Here is a 21,342-nt window from a genome sequence, read left to right as displayed (position 1 = left end):
TGCGCCTAGAAATTCTGTCCATATAAGTTATGAACAGAATCGGTGATAAAGGGCAGCCTTGGCGGAGTCCAACCCTCACCGGAAACGAATCCGACTTACTACCGGCAATGCGGACCAAGCTCTGACACCTGTCGTACAGGGACCGGACAGCTCGTACAAGTGGGTCCGGTACCCCATACTCCCAGAGTACCCCCCACAGGAGCCCCCGGGGGACACGGTCGAATGCCTTCTCCAGGTCCACAAAGCACATGTAGACTGGTTGGGCAAACTCCCATGCCCCCTCCAGGACCCCAGAGAGGGCATAGAGCTGGTCCACTGTTCCGCGACCAGGACGAAAACCACACTGCTCCTCCTCAATCCGGGATTCGACTATCCGGCGGACCCTCCTCTCCAGGACCCCTGAATAGACCTTACCAGGGAGGCTGAGGAGTGTGATTCCCCTGTAATTGGAACACACCCTCCGGTCCCCCTTCTTAAAAAGGGGGACCACTACCCCAGTCTGCCAATCCAGCGGTACTGCCCCCGATGTCCACGCGATGCTGCAGAGGCGTGTCAGCCAGGACAGCCCCACAGCATCCAGAGCCTTAAGGAACTCCGGGCGGATCTCATCCACCCCCGGGGCCTTGCCGCCAAGGAGCTTTTTGACCACCTCAGCGACTTCAGCCCCAGAGATAGGAGAGTCCACCCCTGAGTCCACCAGCTCTGCTCCCTCATGGGAAGCCGTGTTGGTAGGATTGAGGAGGTCTTCGAAGTATTCCCTCCACCGACCCACAACGTCCCGAGTTGAGGTCAGCAGCTCCCCATCTCCACTGTACACAGTATTGATGGAGCACTGCTTCCCCCCCCTGAGCCGCCGGATGGTGGACCAGAATCTCCTCGAAGCCGTCCGGAAGTCTTTCTCCATGGCCTCGCCAAACTCCTCCCATGCCCGAGTTTTTGCCTCGGCAACGGCCGAAGCCGCATGCCGCTTAGCCCGTCGGTACCCATCAGCTGCCTCCAGAGTCCCACAGGCCAAGAAGGCCCGATAGGACTCCTTCTTCAGCTTGACAGCATCCCTCACTGCTGGTGTCCACCAACGAGTCCTGGGATTACCGCCACGACAGGCACCAACGACCTTGCAGCCACAGCTCCGGCTGGCCGCCTCAGCAATAGAGGCACCGAACACAGCCCATTCGGACTCAATGTCCCCCGCCTCACCCGGGACATGTTCGAAGCTCTGCTGAAGGTGGGAGTTGAAGCTCGCTCTGACAGGGGACTCAGCCAGACGTTCCCAGCAGACCCTCACAACACGTTTGGGCCTGCCAGCTCTGACCGGCTTCCTCCCCCACCATCTGAGCCAACTCACCACCAGGTGGTGATCAGTTGACAGCTCCGCCCCCCTCTTCACCCGAGTGTCCAAGGCATGTGGCCGCAGGTCCGACGATACGACTACAAAGTCGATCATTGAACTGCGGCCCAGGGAATCCTGATGCCAGGTGTACATATGGACACTCTTATGCTGGAACATGGTGTTCGTTATAGACAATCCATGACGAGCACAGAAGTCCAATAACAAAACACCATTTGGGTTCAGAGGGGGGGGACCATGCCTCCCAATCACTCCCCTCCAGGTCTCACTGTCATTGCCCACGTGAGCATTGAAGTCCCCCAGCAGAACAATGGAGTCCCCAGAAGGAGCACCCTCCAGCACTCCCTCCAAGGACCCCAGAAAGGGTGGGTACTCTGAACTGCTGTTCGGCGCATAAGCACAGACAACAGTCAGGACCCGTCCCCCCACCCGGAGGCGGAGGGAAACTACCCTTTCATCCACCGGGGTAAACCCCAACGTGCAGGCACCAAGCTGGGGGCTGATGAGAATGCCCACACCTGCTCGGCGCCTCAACCGCTCAACCTCGCGCACAAGCTCAGGCTCCTTCCCCACCAGAGAGGTGACGTTCCACGTCCCTAGAGCCAGCTTCTGCAGCCGGGGATCGGACCGCCAGGGTCCCCGCCCCTTGCTGCCGCCCAGCTCACACTGCACCCGACCCCTGCGGCTCCTCCCGCAGATGGTGAGCCCACGGGAGGTGGGACCCATGTAACCCTTTCGGGCTGAGCCCGACCGGGCCCCATGGGCGACCACCAGACGCTCGCTCTCGTACCCCGCCTCCAGGCCTGGCTCCAGAGGGGGGTCCCGGTAGCCCGCATCCGGGCAAGGGAACATTTATGTCCAGGTTTGTCATCGTCATAGGGGTCTATGAGCCGTGCTTGGTCTGGTCCCTCCCCTAGACACCTGTTTGCCATGGGTGACCCTACCAGGGGCATAAAGCCCCCGACAACATAGCTGCTAGGATCTTCGGGACGCACAAACCCCTCCACCACGATAAGGTGACGGCTCAGGGAGAGGGTGACTTTTTCTATTTTATAAAATCTATAGAATGAAAAGCTTTATCTGCATGACAAGCTCCTGCTTCTCACCGACAGAAAGATCCATCAAAGCTTGATCAGTTCCTAAATGTGTGATCTGGTTTTTCTGCTCTTCTTTCCAGAATTAGTGAGTTTTTTCTCCAACCTTTCTTCCATCGGTCGGCCTCTGCTGCAGCCTCAGTCCATCATGCTGCTTTTTATTTCCACAGCCTGTATTGTTGCCTGTTGGACACATTTCACTTCAGATTCCTTCTTCTAAAGTATTTCCATCATGTTTCTGTCACTACTTTATCCTCTTAACCTGTTTGCAGGTTTATTCCTGTCAGCTAACTGATCTTTCCATCAATGTGTGCCATTATTTCAGAGCCTGCATATGAGCTCCCGTCTCGTTCACACCAGACCCTCTTCACCCCCGTTCAGTCAGTTTCTTCTCTATACATGTGCTCCCAGAAATGACAAGCTGTCACTTATTTATTAACCTTTATTTGAACTGGTTAGTCACTGAGGTTTCCCTCATTTACAGGGACGACGAGTTTACAGCAACACATCATAAACACAGAACAATAAAATCAAAACAAATCCAGATGACTTCACAAAGATAAACATAAATAAATGTTTGAAATCAATGACGTGGTTGTATAAAACTAATGAAAATACTTCACAACAACAATACCATGATGAATTTAAAAAGTCAGACATGAAACATCTAAAATCAATAAAAGGTGGGATGATCTCCAGTCCCAGAGATTACTGAAGTGTTCCATGTATCTGGAGCATTAAAAGAGAAGGTCCAACTCAAACAAACGGGACTTTAACGAGGTCAGGCTACTGGAACGACTGGGATCAAACCCACAGCTCCTCTCTGGTAGGGATGAAATGTATGGAGGCAGTTTTCCAGTCAGAGCCTTAAAAATAAAAAATAGCAGTGTTTCCTGCATCTGTCACTGAGAGAGGAGCAGCCAGCCTTCTGATAGAAGAGGCAGTGGTGGGTGTCATAGCTCTCCCCGGTAAGAAATCTGAGAGCAGAGAGGTAGATGGAGTCCAGAGGTTTGAGGGTTGTTGCTGCTGCATGTCTGTAGATGATGTCGCCGTAATCCAACCCTGATAAAAAGACAGGCAACTGTTTTCTTCCTGCCAGTTAGGGATAGGTATGATTTGTTCCCATACAGGAAGCCGTAGAGGGTCGTAGAGCGGAGACAAGAGCATTGACATGGTACCTAAAGGTTCATTTTTCATCTCTCCAGAGGCCGACATACTTCTATTCAGTGACTCGCTGAATGCGAGAGCCATCCCTGCTAGATAAAAATAAAAATGTGTTGCTGCCGTCCATGTTTCTGGAACGGGAAAATAACATCAATTTAGTCTTTTTGTCATTTAAAACCAGCTTTAAGGTGATGAGAGTCTTCTGAAGAATATTAAAAGAAAGCTGGAGTTTCTCTGTGGCCATCGAGTCAGAAGTACAATACAGGATAGTGTCATCTGCATATCAGCGGGCATGACAGTCACTAAGAGAAGGAATTATATTGTTAATATGTCACAAGTTGTGACTTTCAGTTGATCCCCGGGCCACACCAACACACACACGAATGACAGTGGAATTTAAAAACAAAGGAGTTTATTCAGTCTCTTCCTTAAAGCTAAAACATGAATTTAAAAAGGATGAAAAAAAAAAAAAAATTCCAACCCAATAAATGGAGGGGGCAGGGCACCCGGTCCTTATGAGTCCCTTGTAAGCCCCTGTGTGGAAGATAGTGAAAAGCGAGACGGAATCAGGTTGAGTCTAGCGCTTTATTTCTTTCACCTCCCTTTTTCAACCAGAGAACAAGAAACGCTTTTGGCGGGCAAAAAAACAGCAACTTCCTCCTCTTAACCGGAACTCCTTCACAATAATAGCTCCTTGTGTGTGAGACCAAATATTAACCACCACACAGCCCCCCCCAGAACACACAAGAGCAGAAAGAACTGCACCACAAACAAAAGAAAAATAGCAATAATAATTAAAAATAAATAACAATACACATCATATGACAAGGCATCATATTACTTATACCTCCTGGGAACCCTGACTAATCTGCCACAACGACTTCGCCGAACTGGCTCAGGCAGAGGGGAAGGAACAGGCGGAGGTATCAGTGGTGGGGCTTGAGTAGGCGGGCGGCCTCGACAAACTGGGCGTGCCAGCTCCACCTCGCCATCCTGGAGCACACATGCAGGCTTCAAACGATCCACCGAAACCCGGTCCTGACGAGCCCCTAACTCAAGCAAAAAATACTTGTGCCCAGCCTCCAACACCCAAAAAGGGCCATCATAAGGCGGCTGCAAGGGCGAACGGTGGGCATCGGGATGAACAAAAACATACTTAGCCGACATGAGGTTCTTCAGCACATAGGGCTGAGGAAGGCAGTGGTGAGCAGCTACTGGTGCAAAAACCTTCACCCCTTCATGGAGAGCTGACCTCTGAAACGTGTCAGGGCCTAAACCAGGAGTCGTTGGAAAGAACTCCCCAGGGACCCTCAAGGTCTGGCCAAGCACCAACTCCGCCGAAGAGGAGTGCAGGTCTTCTTTAGGAGCAGAGCGCAAGCCGAGCAAAACCCACGGCAATCTGTCCACCCAGAAACTGTCCATCAGAGACGCACGGAGGGCCGCCTTCATACTACGGTGAAACCGCTCATACAGTCCATTAGCCTGTGGATGATATGCCGTGGTGCGGTGAAGCTTGACTCCCAAGCTCCGTGCAACAGCAGTCCACAGCTCGGACGTGAACTGCGGCCCTCTGTCTGAGGTCAGGTCTAAAGGCACCCCAAACCGGGACACCCATGCATAGATGAACGCGCGGGCTACATCAGATGAAGTAGTACTGCCTCTGGCCAACGCGAGGTACGGTCCACCATGATAAGCAGGTGAGTAAAACCCTGGGATGGAGGAAAAGGTCCAACCAGGTCCACATGAACGTGGTCAAACCGTCTCTCTGGAACCAGAAACGGGTCCAGGGGGGCTTTCACGTGCCGCTGTACTTTAGCGCGCTGGCAGGAGACAGGAGGCTGCCCAGGCCTTAACCTCTTTCCTGAGGCCTGGCCACACAAACTTGGCTCCCGCAAGTTTAACAGAAGCCTTCACGCCAGGGTGCGACAAGGAATGAACAACATCAAACACCCTGTGGCGCCAGGCAGCTGGGACCAAGGGGCATGGTCTCCCAGTGGAGACATCACAAAGAAGGGTTGCCCCAGAGCTTTGAAAAACAACCTCCTCCAACCGCAAATTGGAGTCAGCTGTTCCAAATGCCTGAACCTCCGAGTCAACCCGCTGGTCGGCAGCCATCTCTGCATAGTCAACACCCAAATGAACAGCAGTGACGGGAGCACGCAACAGGCAGTCAGCTACCAAGTTATCCTTCCCAGCCACGTGGCGAATGTCAGTAGTAAACTCAGAAATCGACAAAAGGTGTCGTTGTTGCCGTGCTGACCACGGCTCAGAGGTTTTAGCCATGGCGAAAGTAAGCGGTTTGTGGTCCACAAAAGCGGTGAAATCACGACCCTCCAACAGGAACCGGAAATGACATGTCGCAAGGAAAAGGGCCAACAGCTCTCTGTCAAAGGCACTGTACCTCCTCTCTGAGTCCCTCAGCTTCTTACTAAAAAAGGCCAGTGGCTGCCAGGACCCCTCCACCCACTGCTCACAAACCGCACCAACTGCATAGTCCGATGCATCTGTGGTGAGAGCTACAGGCGCAGCGGGATCAGGGTGTGCCAACATAGCTGCGCTGGCAAGCGCCTTCTTGGCATCGTCAAAGGCGTGTAACCTCTCTGGGGTCCACTCCATAGCCTGGTCACCCTTCTTGCCGCACAATGCCTCATACAAAGGGTGCATAATGTGGGCCGCCTGAGGGATGAAACGGTTGTAAAAATTCACCATGCCCAAAAATTCCTGCAAGGGCTTCACAGCAGAAGGGCGTGGAAAAGCAGAAACTGCTTTGACCTTTGTGGGAAGCGGCACAGCACCCAGTTGTGACACACAGTGTCCCAAGAAATCAATCTCTGACAGTCCAAACTGGCACTTTGCAGGGTTGACAATCAGGCCATGGTCACTGAGGCGTCTGAAAAGTTGACAAAGGTGAGACAAGTGCTCCTCTTCAGAAGCACTGGCCACCAGAATGTCGTCCACATACACGAACAAGAAGGGCATGTCCCGCACCACAGAATCCATCAGGCGTTGGAACGTCTGTGCTGCTCCCTTCAAGCCAAACGGCATCCTCAAAAACTCAAAGAGCCCAAAAGGAGTTATCACTGCCGTCTTGGGGATGTCATTAGGATGGACCGGCACCTGGTGATAACCGCGCACCAAATCGACTTTGGAGAAAATGTAGGCTCCTGCAAGGTGTGCAGAAAAATCCTGAATGTGGGGTACAGGGTATCTGTCATTGGTCGTAGCGTTGTTCAAGCGCCAAAAATCCCCACATGGGCGCCAACCACCATCAGCTTTGGGGACCATATGCAGGGGTGAAGCCCACGGACTGTCAGAGCGGCGCACAATACCCAGCCGTTCCATGTTGGCAAACTCATCCTTAGCGATGGCCAACTTGGCAGCATCCAAACGGCGCGCACGTGCAAAAACCGGATGTTTAGTCACCGCAGCCGAGAACGCAGGAACAGTAAGCGAGGGGAACTCGGCGAGGAGACGCTGAAACCTGTCTCCTGAGGCTAGCATATTAGCAAGAAGCGGTCCTGCCCTACCCAGTGAGCACGGATAGGAGTCAAAAGATACAGCATCGATCAAACATCTGTTGGCCACATCAACCAAAAGTCTAAATGCACATAAAAAATCTGCACCCAGAATAGGTATTGACACAGCAGCAACAACAAAGTCCTAGGTAAACACACAACCACAAAAACGTACAGTCATGGACCTGACACCATAAGTGCAGATCGGAGTACCATTAGCAGCGTCCAACGGTGGTCCATGTCCATCTCCTGATGAGTCCGCTGAAGAACGAGGCACGATGCTCCGCTGCGCCCCTGAGTCCACAAGGAAACAACGTCCGGAGGCGCTGTCCTCAATGAAAAGCAGCTTTTCGTTTCCGCCGGTGCAGGTTGCTGCTAGCGAGCGCCGGCCTGTCCGTTTCCCAGTGGCTGGAAGTTGCAGGGCGGGACACAACGACGAGCCTTCACTCCAAAGCGGCGATTGTAGAAGCACAGGTTGCCCTCCTTCATACGACGATCCGTGACGGCAGCCACACCCGCGACGTCCTCCTCCGGCGTTCCTGGCAACAGTGCGTGAACAGACAGATTGCGGGACGCCAGGAAAAGCCTGTCTGCTTCTTCAGCCAAACTCCGGTAGTCCTTTGTTCGGATCAGGGGCGAGCTGGCCAGCGCGGTGCGCACCGGGGGCGGAAGCTGACGCAGAAACAGGTGGGTGAAAAGTAACGAACTGTCCCCGGATCCGAGGAGTGCCAACATGTTCTCCATCAATTCAGAAGGCTTGCTGTACCCCAGGCCTGTCAGGGACAGAAGGCGGTCGGCCCGCTCGATGTCAGAGAGCTGGTACAGCTGCAGCAAAGCTCTCCTCAGAGCCGCGTACTTGTCCGATTGAGGCGGGTCCCGGAGCAAACCCATTAACCTGCAGGTAGAGGCTGAATCCAAAGCCGCGACGACGTGAAAATACTTTGTGTTGTCCACGGTTATGCCGCGCAGGTGGAACTGAGTCTCGACATGCTGGAACCAAGGCTCGGGATCGTGCTGCCAAAAGTCCGGGAGTTTCACCGGAGCCGCAAAAACAGCTGGGGACGGCGCAGCCGCGGCGGCAGACGAGTCGGTGTCCACAGACATGCTTCAGATGTCCAATGTCGGGGTCACCAAATGTGGAAGATAGTGAAAAGCGAGACGGAATCAGGTTGAGTCTAGCGCTTTATTTCTTTCACCTCCCTTTTTCAACCAGAGAACAAGAATCGCTTTTGGCGGGCAAAAAAACAGCAACTTCCTCCTCTTAACCGGAACTCCATCACAATAATAGCTCCTTGTGTGTGAGACCAAATATTAACCACCACGCCTGTCCACAATCCTCCTAGAAGGCGAACCAGCATCTTGTGAATGTGTGTGGCGGCATGTGACGGCGCTAAGTCCTTCCTCCTTCTGCATCAAGCGGAGGATCTCTTTGCTCTGCGGTGTCCGCGTTGCTTGGCCCCGCTGTGCCAAGAGTCTGAAGTCCTGCCAAGAGAAACCCGGAGTGAGATAATCGGCAACTGTTTGTCTCTTTTCTTAACGCATCCACACTATGTCCTAAGGGTTTGGTTCGTCCCTTTACTTATCGTGAAGCAGGCGTTTCCGTTTCTCCGACGCCGGTTGTCCGCGCTCCTGTCCGCTCCTATGGCAAGCCGTTAGTATGAACAATCGGACGTATATTAACGGCGAATTCTAAACCATAAAAAGCAGCATGTGCCGTTTTTTACATGCCAACGTGTTGTGAATCTGAACATAGACATCATATATACGTAGACGCCTCATTGAGCGTTGGAGAGTGAACCAGCGTCACCGCCATATTGGATGGGTCTCCGCTGTCGAGTTTTGCTGCAGCGTCAACATAGTTTCCCCAGAAAACTTTTTTGTGGAACAACGCGTATATATTACACACTAAAAAGAAACACTTTTCTACATAATTGGTTGATAAATAATATTAACACAGTGAATAATCTCCTGAATGCAAGTGAATTGTTAGAATTATTGTGATATTATTATTAGAATTATTCCTACACACCAAGAACCCAGTAGAGGCAACACAGGATTAAAAAGTAGAAGTAGAAAAAAAGCGTAGCATATATGAGTGACGAAGCAGAGCGCTGAAGGATTTAATGTACTGCACAAATGACAATCATGAGACAACAAGTGGGGAGAAGACATTACATTTAACAAAGAATGAATGAAGAACTATCCTTGTGAACTGGAAAAGCAAACAGAATCTGTGTATCCAGCAGTTTAGAAATCTGTTATTAGATTACATCAGCATGGAAATGATGTCTGCCTCCTCAAAGGATCAGTCAGTTGAATTTCACTCTCTCTGGTCTCATGTGATCAGCTCCATCACTTAGTGTAGGGGGGAGAGTGTGACCTCATCCTGCTCGGGGCTAGGGAGTGGCTGGGTGGCTGTGGGTCTGGGGTGGACCCCTGGACGGGGATCTTGGCTGCTTCATTACTGGGGGGGCTAGGTTTCCAGACCTGGCGGGAGGCCTTGGGTTGATCAATGGTTGGAGTTGCCTTTTGGCGGTGGGGCGAGGTCGCTGGCGGGGGCTGGATCGGCGGGTATTGGCTCCGTGACGGGTGGCCGTGCCGCTGTGGGGTGGGCTGGGTGCGGGTCCTGGGTTCCGGTGCCCGGGGCTGTCCCCTGCTTCTCGGGGATGGGGGGTCGGCCCTGCCGTGGGGGGGTTGGGCTGACCTGGACCTGCCGCTGCAGTGGGGGCGGGTCCGTGCTCTGGTGCCCGGCAGAGGGACCCGGGCCCAAAATAGTTGAGGATGGGGGGGTGCCTGTGTATATATGGGGTGTGTATGGAGGAGTGTAGTGGTACATGAATGTATGGGGGGTAGGGGTGCGTGTATGTGGGAGTGTGTTGAGGCATGTATGTGTGGGGGTGTACGTATCAGGGAGTGTGGGGGTGTATATGCGGGGTGTGTATAGAGGATTGTAGCGGTACATGAAGGTATAGGGGGTGAGGGGTGTGTGTGGGGTGAGTGTGTGAGGGGTGTTGGGGTGGAGGTTTAGGGGACTGTGATAGTACATGAGTGTGTGGGGTGTAGGAAGTGTGTGGTGGTTTATATGTGGGGGGATTATGGGGAGTGTAGTGGAGCATGAGTTTGTGGGGGGTAGGGTTGTGTGTAAGGGGGAGTGTGTTAGGGCATGTAGGTGTGGGGGTGGAGGTTTTGGGGCGTGTGATAGTACATGATTGTGTGGGGGGTTGGGGTTGTGAATGAGGGAGTGGGTGGTGTGTGTGTGTGTGTGTGTGTGTGTGTGTGTGGGAGGGGGTAAGGGCTTGTGTGTGGATAATCTGGTGTTAAATGCATGGGAGATAGGGGTGTGTATATAGAGGAGTATTGAGATGCATGTGTATGGGGGGTAGTGGTCCGTGTGTAGGGGAGAGTGGGGGGGTGCATGTGTATGTAGGTGTATAGGGGGGTGAAGGGTCATGATTAGGAAGGGGGTAGGACTTCAGTGAGAGAAGTGGGGAGTTGTAGTGGTTTGTTCTAGGGTAGGTAGAATGAGAAGGGGTGTTTTGTGATGGGCAGGGGGGTGAGTGGGATGTAGGGTTTTGGAGGTGGACTAATCTTTTGGCCGTGTATCTGTTAGAATGGGTGTGTATGTGTATAGATGTATGTGTGGGTCTGTAGGTGTGTGTGTGTAGATGTGTGTGTATACCAGGCTGATGGTGAGGGGGTGTGAATGTGTTGGTGTGTAAAGGAGGAGGGAATGCAACGTGTCTCTGGGTGGGGGCGTCTCCTAGGGGTGTGGGGGCGGTGGGCCCTTGGTCTGTCTCTCCTTCTCCCGCCCCTCCTCTTCTTTGCCCCCCCCCCCCCCCCCCCCCCCCCCCACTTTTGCATGTGGTTCGTTGGTGCCTTCTGGGGCCGGTGGCGGCTCCTTTATTGGGGTTGCTGAGGGCCCTGGTTGTTGGGGCAGCTGCCCTTGGTCTGTCCTGGCCTTTGGGGGCCCCGGGAATGGGGGATGTGCCTCGTGCCGCAGGTGGCTCATCTTCTTGAGGGAGGGGCGCTTCCCTCGGGACCTAAATCCCCGGACCCCCCTCCTTCCCTTCTTCCACCACACAGGCAGGGCGTTGGGAGGTGGACACGTTGATCTGGATGGTGAGAGAGGCCATCAAGGTGGTCTCCATTGCTGCACCCAGCATCGGTTCACCTCCCAGTTTTAATTACACTTAGTCAACATAACACAAAAAACACACACTGACAACACATGGACATATTTTGGGGGGCGGGCCATGCAGTGTGCGGTGGGCGGGGCTGCTTTGGTGGTCCCGCTCCCAACATGATGTGGTTACTTCTTCCCAATTTTAATTGCAAACAACACACACTTCACAATCATTCATAAGCTGGGAGGGAGGGGGTGACAATGGGGTCCTGCCACGCCCCTATTTCTGGGGCTGTGCCGGGGGGGTTTGGGCGGGGGAGTGGTGCTGTTCAGGGGGCCTGGGTCTGGGCTGGCCTGGCGGGGGTGGGACTGCTGCTGGCCCTGGGTGGTGCTGGATCGGCTGCATGTGTGGGGTGGTGGGGGGGCGTTGACAGGGGTGGGGGGTAGTTGTGGGGCCCTGATCAGGGCCCTCCTATCCCCTGCTCCCCCGGGGGTATCTCACAGGGGACACGTTGGGAAAGAAAGGTGAGGGCGTGCATGAGCCGATGGATGAAGTGGTGACTGAATGTTAGGGTAGAGGGGGGGGTGGGGGGATCAGGGTGAAAGAATTTAGGAAAGTGGATGGCCGCTGGGATAGGAGGAAGGGGGGGTGTATGCAGATGGGTGGGGGTGTGTATGTGGGGTTATGTTGGTGGTACAGGGAAGTGATGGGGTGGGTGTACAATGAGGAGTGTGAATGTGGATAGAGGGGTGTAGGGAGGTGTGTGTGTGTAGAGTGGGGTATGCGTGTATGGAAGAATGGGTGATTATAGAGGGAGCAGGGATGTGTGTGTGAGGGTGTGTGTGTGTGTGTGTGTGTGTGTGTGTGTGTGTGCACATGTGTGTGTGTATGTGTGTGTGTGTGTGTGTGTGTGTGTGTGTGTGTGAGTGGGTATGTGTGTGTGCGTGAGTGCGTGGAGGGTCTTGGTGCTCGGGGAGCGCTGCTGGTGCACTGGGGTGCGGCCTGGCTGCCGCTCGGTGGCGGTCTGGGGATCCCGGCCCTCCGTCGGTGTGGGCTGGGCCCTCTGCCTGCGGGGGTGGGGGGTTGCTTCTGGGCTCTTGGGGCCGGGGGGCCCGCGCTCTGTCTGCCCTGGGTGGCCGGTGCCCGGCGGGGCCAGTCCTCGCTGGTCCGGGCCTGCTGGGGCCTGTTCCCCCTGACTGCGGGGCAGAACAACATATATATATATATATATATATATATATATATATACATACATACATACATATATATATATATATATATATATATATATATATATATATATATATATATATATATATATATATATATATATATATATACATATATATATATATATATATATATATATATATATATATATATATATATATATATATATATATATATATATATATACATATATATATATATATATATATATATATATATATATATACATATATATATATATATATATATATATACATATATATATATATATATATATATATATATATACATACATATATATATATATATATATATATATATATATATATATATATATATATATATATATACATATATATATATATATATATATATATATATATATATATATATATGTATATATATAATGTAATGTTACTTCTGAGTGCTATATTTTATTATTAAACCTACATAAAATGAAACATCCTGGGTCTAATGTCTTGCTGTTCTGTATACAGCAAAATTTGGATTGTCTTCATTAAATCTTACTCCAAGGTTTTTGGAAAGTTAGCAGCCCTTGTGTACCAGGAAATGTCCCTCAGCAGTCTAAACCTATCGCAGCATAACTAAGGGATAGTTAGATAGCTAGTGATCCGTAACTATTGGACTTATCAAAATATTTTAACTTAAAAGCACATTGTTTTTTAATGTTTTACAGTGATCTGTATCATAACAATATCTCTGCCCTTTGTAACAAACCAAACTGTGAGGGAAAAACAGGTAAAAATCTGTGGAGTTCTTGTCGTGGTTGGACCTACACCTTACCATTAAATGTATTGGAGGCGCATTGGAGACCCATCCAAGATGGCGGCACGATGAGACGTCAGCTCGTATAGGCGGCGTGATACAATGCGGCGTCTACGTATATATGATGTCTATGAATCTGAACGTGCGGTGGCATTTTATGCATATTTTATCTTTAAGAGGCTTCTTCTGACTGCTCAGCCACTGGATGTTCAGGCTTTGTACCCAATCAGTGCTTCAGCAGTCATGATCAGAGGATCACGGATCCTTGGTGAAAGAGAGAATGTAGCCTACATACATACACACACCTGCCTTTCTGGTCCTGTCTTAATCAGAGTGTGTTGTACCTGTTGCTGGGCACTTTTGTGCATGACACTACGATCAATATACGAAGTCAATTAATAAAAGATATCACTGCTGTATTACATCTTGAGGCTTTTTTTTTTTATTCCTGTTCCTGCAGTGATACGTTTATAAATGCATTTCAGCTGCAGTTAGGGGGAAAAAACCACATTTGTTACATGAAGAATTTAATAAAATCACAAAAAAAGATTTTGAAAGTAAATTTCTTGCTCATACAAATTTGTATCTGCAATTCCAATCGCAATTACTGTGGTGTGGATTAATTAATAACTAGGACATTTGTTAAAACTTTCATTTTGTGTCTCGTGTTTATTTTCAACTGTTCTTTACAGACCAAATTATTGTTAGCTTTTGTCTTGCTGACTGAGTTTAAACCAGGTGTTGTACGAGACATCAAAACGAAAAATATGATCAGCCCACAACGTCAGAACTTAAAATTAGTAGTGTGACAAAGAAGCCTTGTGACACACCCTGCAGACCGACACCAAACACACACACACACACACCTGTACCTAGCTGACGGTGGTCCTGAGGACCATCACGCCACCAGAGACACACCCACGGTACCGGTTAGCAGCCGCATTCCCGACGTTCCACCTACTGTTAGCAGATCATTAGGGGAGCACACCCAGTTGTCTCCTTACTAATACTGGGAATAAGCTGCTGGACAGTTACTTACCGTGCATCTCCAGGCCTGCTGGTAGTTTGTGAAAACCGAGGCAACGCTCGGGCCGCGTTTAAGACGTCAACCTGTCGCAATGCGGCAGTGACGTCACCGTCACGTGATGCACTGAAACGCCGTATCACATGAATAATCCTGTTTATTTTGACCTGTGTTATGATGATTCTACTGATGTTGGGAATGTTTAAATGTGTTTCCTTTGTGGAATGTTTTGGTATGCATATTTGTTATGGAGAACAAACGGTGTTTCAGAAAAAGCCTACTATCTGTGGTAACTGGGAAGCTTCCTGTTAGGGGAGGAGCTTGATGTTTATAAGGAGCTCATTTCTGAGCTGGCAGGGTGGCGAGTAGGTTGGAATGTGTATTGTGACGCTGGCATCTAGAGAACTATTGGTGAGATCTTGTACATATTGTAAATATTGTACATACTGGGACGGGACACTGTATATATTGCTGCACTTTGGAGGAGTTAGGGCTGGAAGATTAATCAGATTTTAATCTCAGTGACGATCTGGGTTTCCAACGATGATAAAAATAAAAGGGTGTGATTTCTTTCCTCTCTGCAGTTTCCTCTCCTGCTGTCTTCAGCTGCTAATCGAGCGTCTCTGGCGTTGCAGCGCTGTGCTGTAAACTCCTCCCACAGCCGCTTTGCTTTCATTCAGACACTGTTGCCAACTTGGAGACTTTCTCTCTAAATCTGGAGACTTTCAAACCCCCTTGGTGACTTTTTTGTTCAAAGCGACAAATCTAGCGACTTTTACTGGAGTTATTGGAGACTTTTCTGGTGTTTTGGCGACTGACTTGAAGGCTCATATTGTTCTGCAGTTGCTGTAAGGAAGGAGCAGCGGGAGCCTCTCCCCGTCCTAAAGCACCCGGCGGCCAGTCTCCCAGTCGCCTCCGGCTGCAGGTGCAATGTAGAATAATGGCAGTAGGTTGTGGAAGTTCACTACAACATAGTTTATATTTATCTATTGAGTTTACATCAGTATTTGCACTTTGTCAAGACAAAGCTTCATGTTGTTTGTTTTCTAAAAGATGTGGAATCCTAAAGACATTGTTTAAAAGCCTGTTTAATGTTAAATAAATTCATCTTGTTAAAGATAATGGAGAATTGTGTTAAATAATCCAGATCTCAGTTTCAGTCCAAATAATTGTGATGATTATTTTGACCATAATGGAGCAGCCCTAGGAGGAGTTGTAAATAAAGCACCTCAACGGAGCGATGACTGCACCATCATCCTTGTTAAGAGCACAGAACCGCGTGACAACCAGACTTTACACATTGACGCCTCGATGATAAGTAGTCAGAGAACCAATCACAGCCACTCGTATGGAAACCTAGATTGCGTAATCTATTCAGCAGAATATTGTGATCAACTGCAGATCCGGAGTGGGACTCATTTTCAGCCCTGGAGTTTTATGCCTCAGACCAGCCCACTATGACCTTTTAAAACCAACCAATGATAACCTTACATGTTAAGTCTACACTTGCACACTGCTCTGCAACCCCTTTTAATCCAGTCTAGTTTTCTAAAATATCTCCAATTTAGTGCAAGTAAGGATTGTTTCATAATTCAGATTTATTTCAACTCAGATGTTGTTGAACATCTCCAACACATCTTTTAGAACAAAATCAGAATCTACATTCTGTTCAATAAATGTTCATAGATGTCCAAACCTTAAAGATAAAGTCATACATAAAATATTAAACATTAAATAGAAGATAATAGAAAGAGTTTTACTTTCTAATAACACTATAAACTCTTTTTTCACTGTAAGTAAACAGTTTCATCACAACTTCACAAAAATAAAAAGCAGAGTTAAAGGGGAAATCTCCAACTCTATTCTTTACATTAGAATTTCCTTTTCTGAATATTAAATATCAAGCAAATTAGTGTCCATGGAGATCTAATCCTTATGAATAAAGAATAAAAACTGCTCTGTTCTCTGCAGGTTTGTTATTAACAGTCTAATGATGCTTGGTGATAAACAAATGATAAATAAATAAATAGGAAAACCAGCGGCCCTTGCTGCCCAAACATAAGTCCGGCCCACCAGGAATTATCCCGGTCCTCCCGATCAGACACACACAATGCTTTTGATAAGTCAACAAATAAAGCAGCACAATAGTTTGTTCTGATCTAAAGCTGTGATTCTATCAGTAGTGATGAAGGTGATGGCTGAAGCAGTGCTGTGGTTGGGTCTAAATGAGAGACATGTCATGTCCATGTTAGCATGCTCTGACCCCCCTCCTCCTTTCAGGGTGGAGCCTGCTGGAGAAGCATGGTTGAGACCAGGTCTGAGGAAGTGTAAGTGTGTTTTTCACTGGATTCATCACATTCAACCATCTTCACACCGTCCCATCACTCATTCATCAGTCACATCAAAGTGTCAATAGATCAATAAGTGCAGCTGGATTGTGTTTGTTCTCTCCATCAGATTCCTGTCCACTCACCATCGACGTCAACACAGTGCACAGATACCTCAAACTGTCTGACAACAACAGGAAGGTGACGTGTGTGGAGGAGCGTCAGTCATATCCTGATCATCCAGACAGATTTATTTATCCTCAGCTGCTGTGTGAAAATGTTCTGACTGGTCGCTGCTACTGGGAGGTGAAGTGGAGAGGAGACGTTTATATAGCAGTGTGTTACAGAGAAATCAGCAGGAGGTCTGGGTTTGGATGTAATGATCAGTCCTGGAGTCTGAGATGCTCTGATGTTAAAGGCTACTCTGTCAGGCACAATAACAGAGAAACACCCATCTCCTCCTCCTCCTCCTCCTCCTCCTCCTCCTCCTCCTCTGTCTCTAACAGAGTAGCAGTGTATGTGGACTGTCCTGCTGGCTCTCTGTCCTTCTACAGAGTCTCCTCTGACTCCCTGATCCACCTCCACACCTTCATCACCACATTCACTCATCCTCTCTATGCTGGATTTAGAGTCTGGTCCTGGTCTGGTTCCTGGTCTGGTTCCTGGTCTGGTTCCAGGTCTGGTTCCTGGTCTGGTTCCAGGTCTGGTTCCAGGTCTGGTTCCTGGTCTGGTTCCTGGGTGTGTCTGTGTGGAGTGTAAAGACTCTGCTGGCAGCAGAGAAGCTGATGAACAGATGCTTCAGGCTGTACATGTCTGTCTCTTTCACTCAGAAACATCTTTTCAGATTCAGTTTGTGTGTGAAACTCTTCTAAATGATTCTTGGAAACTTCTTCCTCTTCAGTCCTTTAAAGATGGAAGCTGAGCTTCTTCCAGGATCCACATGTTGTTTTTCTGTCTGTTTCCAGTCAAAGCTTCACACTGAGTATCAGGATGTTGTGTTCAGCTCATGTCGGCTGCAGTTACATGTTGAATTAAAGATGCATTATTGATTTGTGTCACATTCTCCAAATGTTTCCTTTTAGCTCAATAAAAACTCTCACAATCATTTCAGTCTTTATTTCTTCTAGTTTGCTCTTAATATCAGAAAGTGAAATGATTTCAGAGCATTTCATTCTAATGTTTGATGCTTCCTGGAATTACTTTCACTTTCATTTCTTCCTTTTTCTCAAATTCTACCTAAAGAAAGAAAAGAAAGGTTAGACGTCGTCATTAGCTTGGAAGTCAAACAAGTCAAAGTCCGTCCCACTTCTGGGACGTCCGTCTGTCCAGTTAGGACCTAACACTGATTGTGGATCAGTTCCACCTGATCAAACTGATCCACAATCTATGAAAGTATGAAACTACAAGTGTTGTGTTGTCAGTAAAAGCAGAAAGATCCAGCTGAAGATCTTAAGTCTTACTATTCCAGTACACATACTTAGTGGCCGATCACACGCACTTATCAATACTTTCCAGATGAAATCAGCAAACTGCCAGAAACATTCAAAGGGCTTTTATTGATTGAAAAGTGTCTTGTTTTAATGAGAAGGACAGGAGAGCGTCCGCTTGTCTGATGGCTGTGTTTAATGTTGTAGAAAAGGTGATCCAGACGCGACACGCTGGTTAGAACACACCGCTGCTGCAGAACACTGCTGCTGACGTTTTGTCATGTCTCAGTAAAGTGTGGGAGGAATTCCCAACAACATGACACAGCTGAGAGTTGAATGTGGACAAGAAGACAAAACAAAGGCCAACATTTCTAGCATCACTGACACAGACGCTACAAGCTGAGGAGCCTCCTCTCTGCTGACGTCTCTTTGTATTTCCAGCAGAAAAACATCCACAAGAGGAAAAGACTGGAAAGCCTTCTGAGAGGCTCGTCTCCTCCAGCTGATAGAAACAATCATAGTGAGCATCTGAAAAGAATCACTTTAGTGTACAAAGCATTGATGGGCCACCAGCTCTCATGTGAACGTGGAGTTGGGCTTTTCCAGCGTTTCCCTGCACGTCATTGGGGAGAGGCGTCCCGCCATGTGGCCTGTTTCTCTGGAACTTTGGCTGAAACTTTTAGCGCATATTTTCCAGGAATACGGCTTCTGGCCGCTGTGGCTTGGCATGTGGACGCTTCCCACTGAGACATTTTCCACAGGTGTGACAGGAAGAAGGCCTCTCACCTGTGTGGCTTCTCATATCAACAGTCAGATGACTTGTAGAAGAAAGCCGTTTTCCACAGGTAGTGCAGCTAAAAGGCTTTTTACCTGCATGGACTCTGCTGGGACAAGTCACTTTGCTACGCTGAGCCAAACTTTCACCACATATTCTGCATGAATATGTCTTCTGGCTTCTGCTGTGGGCCCACATGTTCTGTTCTGTGGAACGTTTAGCAGAGATTTTACAGGGAAACGCCGTCTCACCTGTGTGGATTCTTCTGTCTCATCATTTTAGATCTTCTAAAAACTTTTCCACCATCGTCACAGTTCACAAACTGTTCAGCCACGTCAGTCTGACATGGACTCTCTGTCATTCCAGAGTTTTCCACAGTCCTGCTGTGACTTCCATCACGCTCACTGTGGTTCCTGTCAATGTTCCAGTCCTGTCCTGTTCATCCAGATTCATTCATTACAAAGCCTGTTTCCAAGATTATTTTACAATTTAATTATCGATAAAAATCGATTTAAGTGAAAAAAAAAATGTTGCTTTTGGGACAAAATTTGTTCTGCCTTTAAAATGTGATTAATTGAGATTAATTAATTACAAAGTCTACATTTAATTGGATTATTTTTCTAATCAAGTCCCACCCTCTAAAAAATATTTAAACTTTTGGTTAAATATGGTCATAATTTTACACCTGAATATTCCTGCAGTTTTCCAATTTTTTACATTTCTTTTGAATTTTTAAAATGTATTAAAAATTGTGTTTTTGATAAAAATCCAGCAGTTTAGATCCATAATGAAACATAGAAAGTGTCGTGTTTATAACAATCTGCTGCTTGTGAGTTTTTCAGGTGAAACTGATTAATTTTTTTCTCATTTTGTTACAGATTCCGTTTTCTGAAATAAATAAAAGAAACTCTTTTTTTCAATACAAATGAAGCTGAATCCTAAACAGTCAGGAAAGAAACATGTTTCACTTTATTTTACATAAATAAATAAAAATTCATTCACTCATTCCGAACTGCTTAATCCATTCCAGGTCGCGGGGAAGCTGGAGCCTATCCCAGCTGGCTTTGGGCGACAGGCAGGGTATAAATAAAAATAAAATCAAAAATACTTAATTTTTAAATATTTAGTAATATTTGATGACGTGACTGTCAGCTGCAGCGTTGATCTGGGACAGAACTGGACATGGTCCCTGCAGACCTGCAGGACCCGCTACCAGTCTGAGACTCCAGTGCTGGACTGTCAGATCCGGTCTGAGTCCCAGGAGCAGAAGGTGGACTTAGAAGACCCGTCCAGGGGCCTCATTTATCAAACTGTGCGTAGCAACAGGTGGCGTACATACGGAAAACAGGAAATGTGGCGCAAAAAAACTTCCCGATTTACAAAGCAGTGCGTCCCACGCCTGTTTCACTTCATAAATCAGGATCAACACTAAATGTTGCGCACATCTTGTCACGCCCACATGTTGGCCATAAAAGGTCAGGTGAACACCCCTGATAAATATTAATCCATCTCATTTCCATGACGGTTCTGCACGGAAAAAGCCACAAAGAGGAATTCTTTGGAAAATGAGGAAGAAATTCTAATCGATGAGGTTGTAAAATGTCAATATTTTATCTGGTGGAGACGGGATGGACATCAGCACCACCAGAAAGGCAGAGGAGGTCAGCAGGGGACAGATGCTGTCAGCGCGTCTCATCAGCGATCTGACTTATCCTGAAAGGACAAATAAAGCGGTCAGACAATAAAATGTAGGGAGAAAGTGCATCTTGGTCCACAGGAGGAGGAAGGGGGGGGCCGCTGACCACTCCCACAGATTAGAAGCTGGCGGAAAATGAAGGAGTCCAGAGATACGCTGGAACAAAATGCTCCAGATGATGCTGGAAGTGCTTCATTCCTTTGTTTCAGATTATTCAGGTGAAGGGCTGACGCCATTTAGTACCATGTTATGTAGCGTCTCCACTATCTGCACACATTTTACAGCTGTACAACAGGTTTCCTCCTGTGCATGGAGGTACCTCCACCTGCCTCCATCTGCCCGATGGCCGCTACACCACGGTGTGTCTGGTTGTGAAGAACATAGTTCTGTTCTGCGCTCTGGGTTGGAAAAAGGCCGCAACTTGTCAGTCACTTTCCTTTGGAAGGACACCGACTCGACTCCAGGGTCTCCATGCGCCATGTTCATCCGCAGGGACAGATAAGCCACTGTGCGCCTTTACGCATTTGGGTGCATTTTATATCCAACCATTACTTCATGTTCTGTGTCTGCAGGTTGGGGAAACACCCTGATCAGCCTAATGATGGGCAATCACGTCATTTTAATGCAATTATTCATTTAGACTTTTATTATTATGGCTGCTTCTGTATGACTTAACTGTGTGAAATGGTTTTTATAACACGTAGAACTGCTTCATTTCAGAAAAGATTTTAGTGGTTGATGTTTTAGTGGTGGAGGAACAATATCAAATGTGCGTTGTTTTGTTTTGTTTTTTGTTTTTTTTCTTTGCTTTGTTTTTTGTTTTTTTTTTGCA

The 21,342-nt window shown here is 48.1% G+C and overlaps 1 protein-coding gene across 1 annotated transcript in view; it reads left to right on the top strand.

Annotated features, from left to right (window-relative positions):
• LOC306765671 (uncharacterized protein) overlaps nt 1–21,342 on the top strand; it is a gene marked incomplete at both ends in the record, with an annotated part of 74,499 nt that overhangs the window by 39,222 nt on the left and 13,935 nt on the right. The window contains 2 exons of the mRNA XM_079253155.1: nt 16,566–16,612; nt 16,743–17,258. Of these exons, the coding sequence (XP_079109281.1) occupies nt 16,566–16,612; nt 16,743–17,258 (563 nt within the window). The remainder of the gene's footprint in view (nt 1–16,565; nt 16,613–16,742; nt 17,259–21,342) is intronic.

This window comes from Telmatherina bonti (assembly GCF_933228915.1).
Source record: "Telmatherina bonti genome assembly, chromosome: 14".
NCBI lineage: Eukaryota > Metazoa > Chordata > Actinopteri > Atheriniformes > Telmatherinidae > Telmatherina > Telmatherina bonti.
This window is presented reverse-complemented; position numbering and strand designations above follow the sequence as displayed.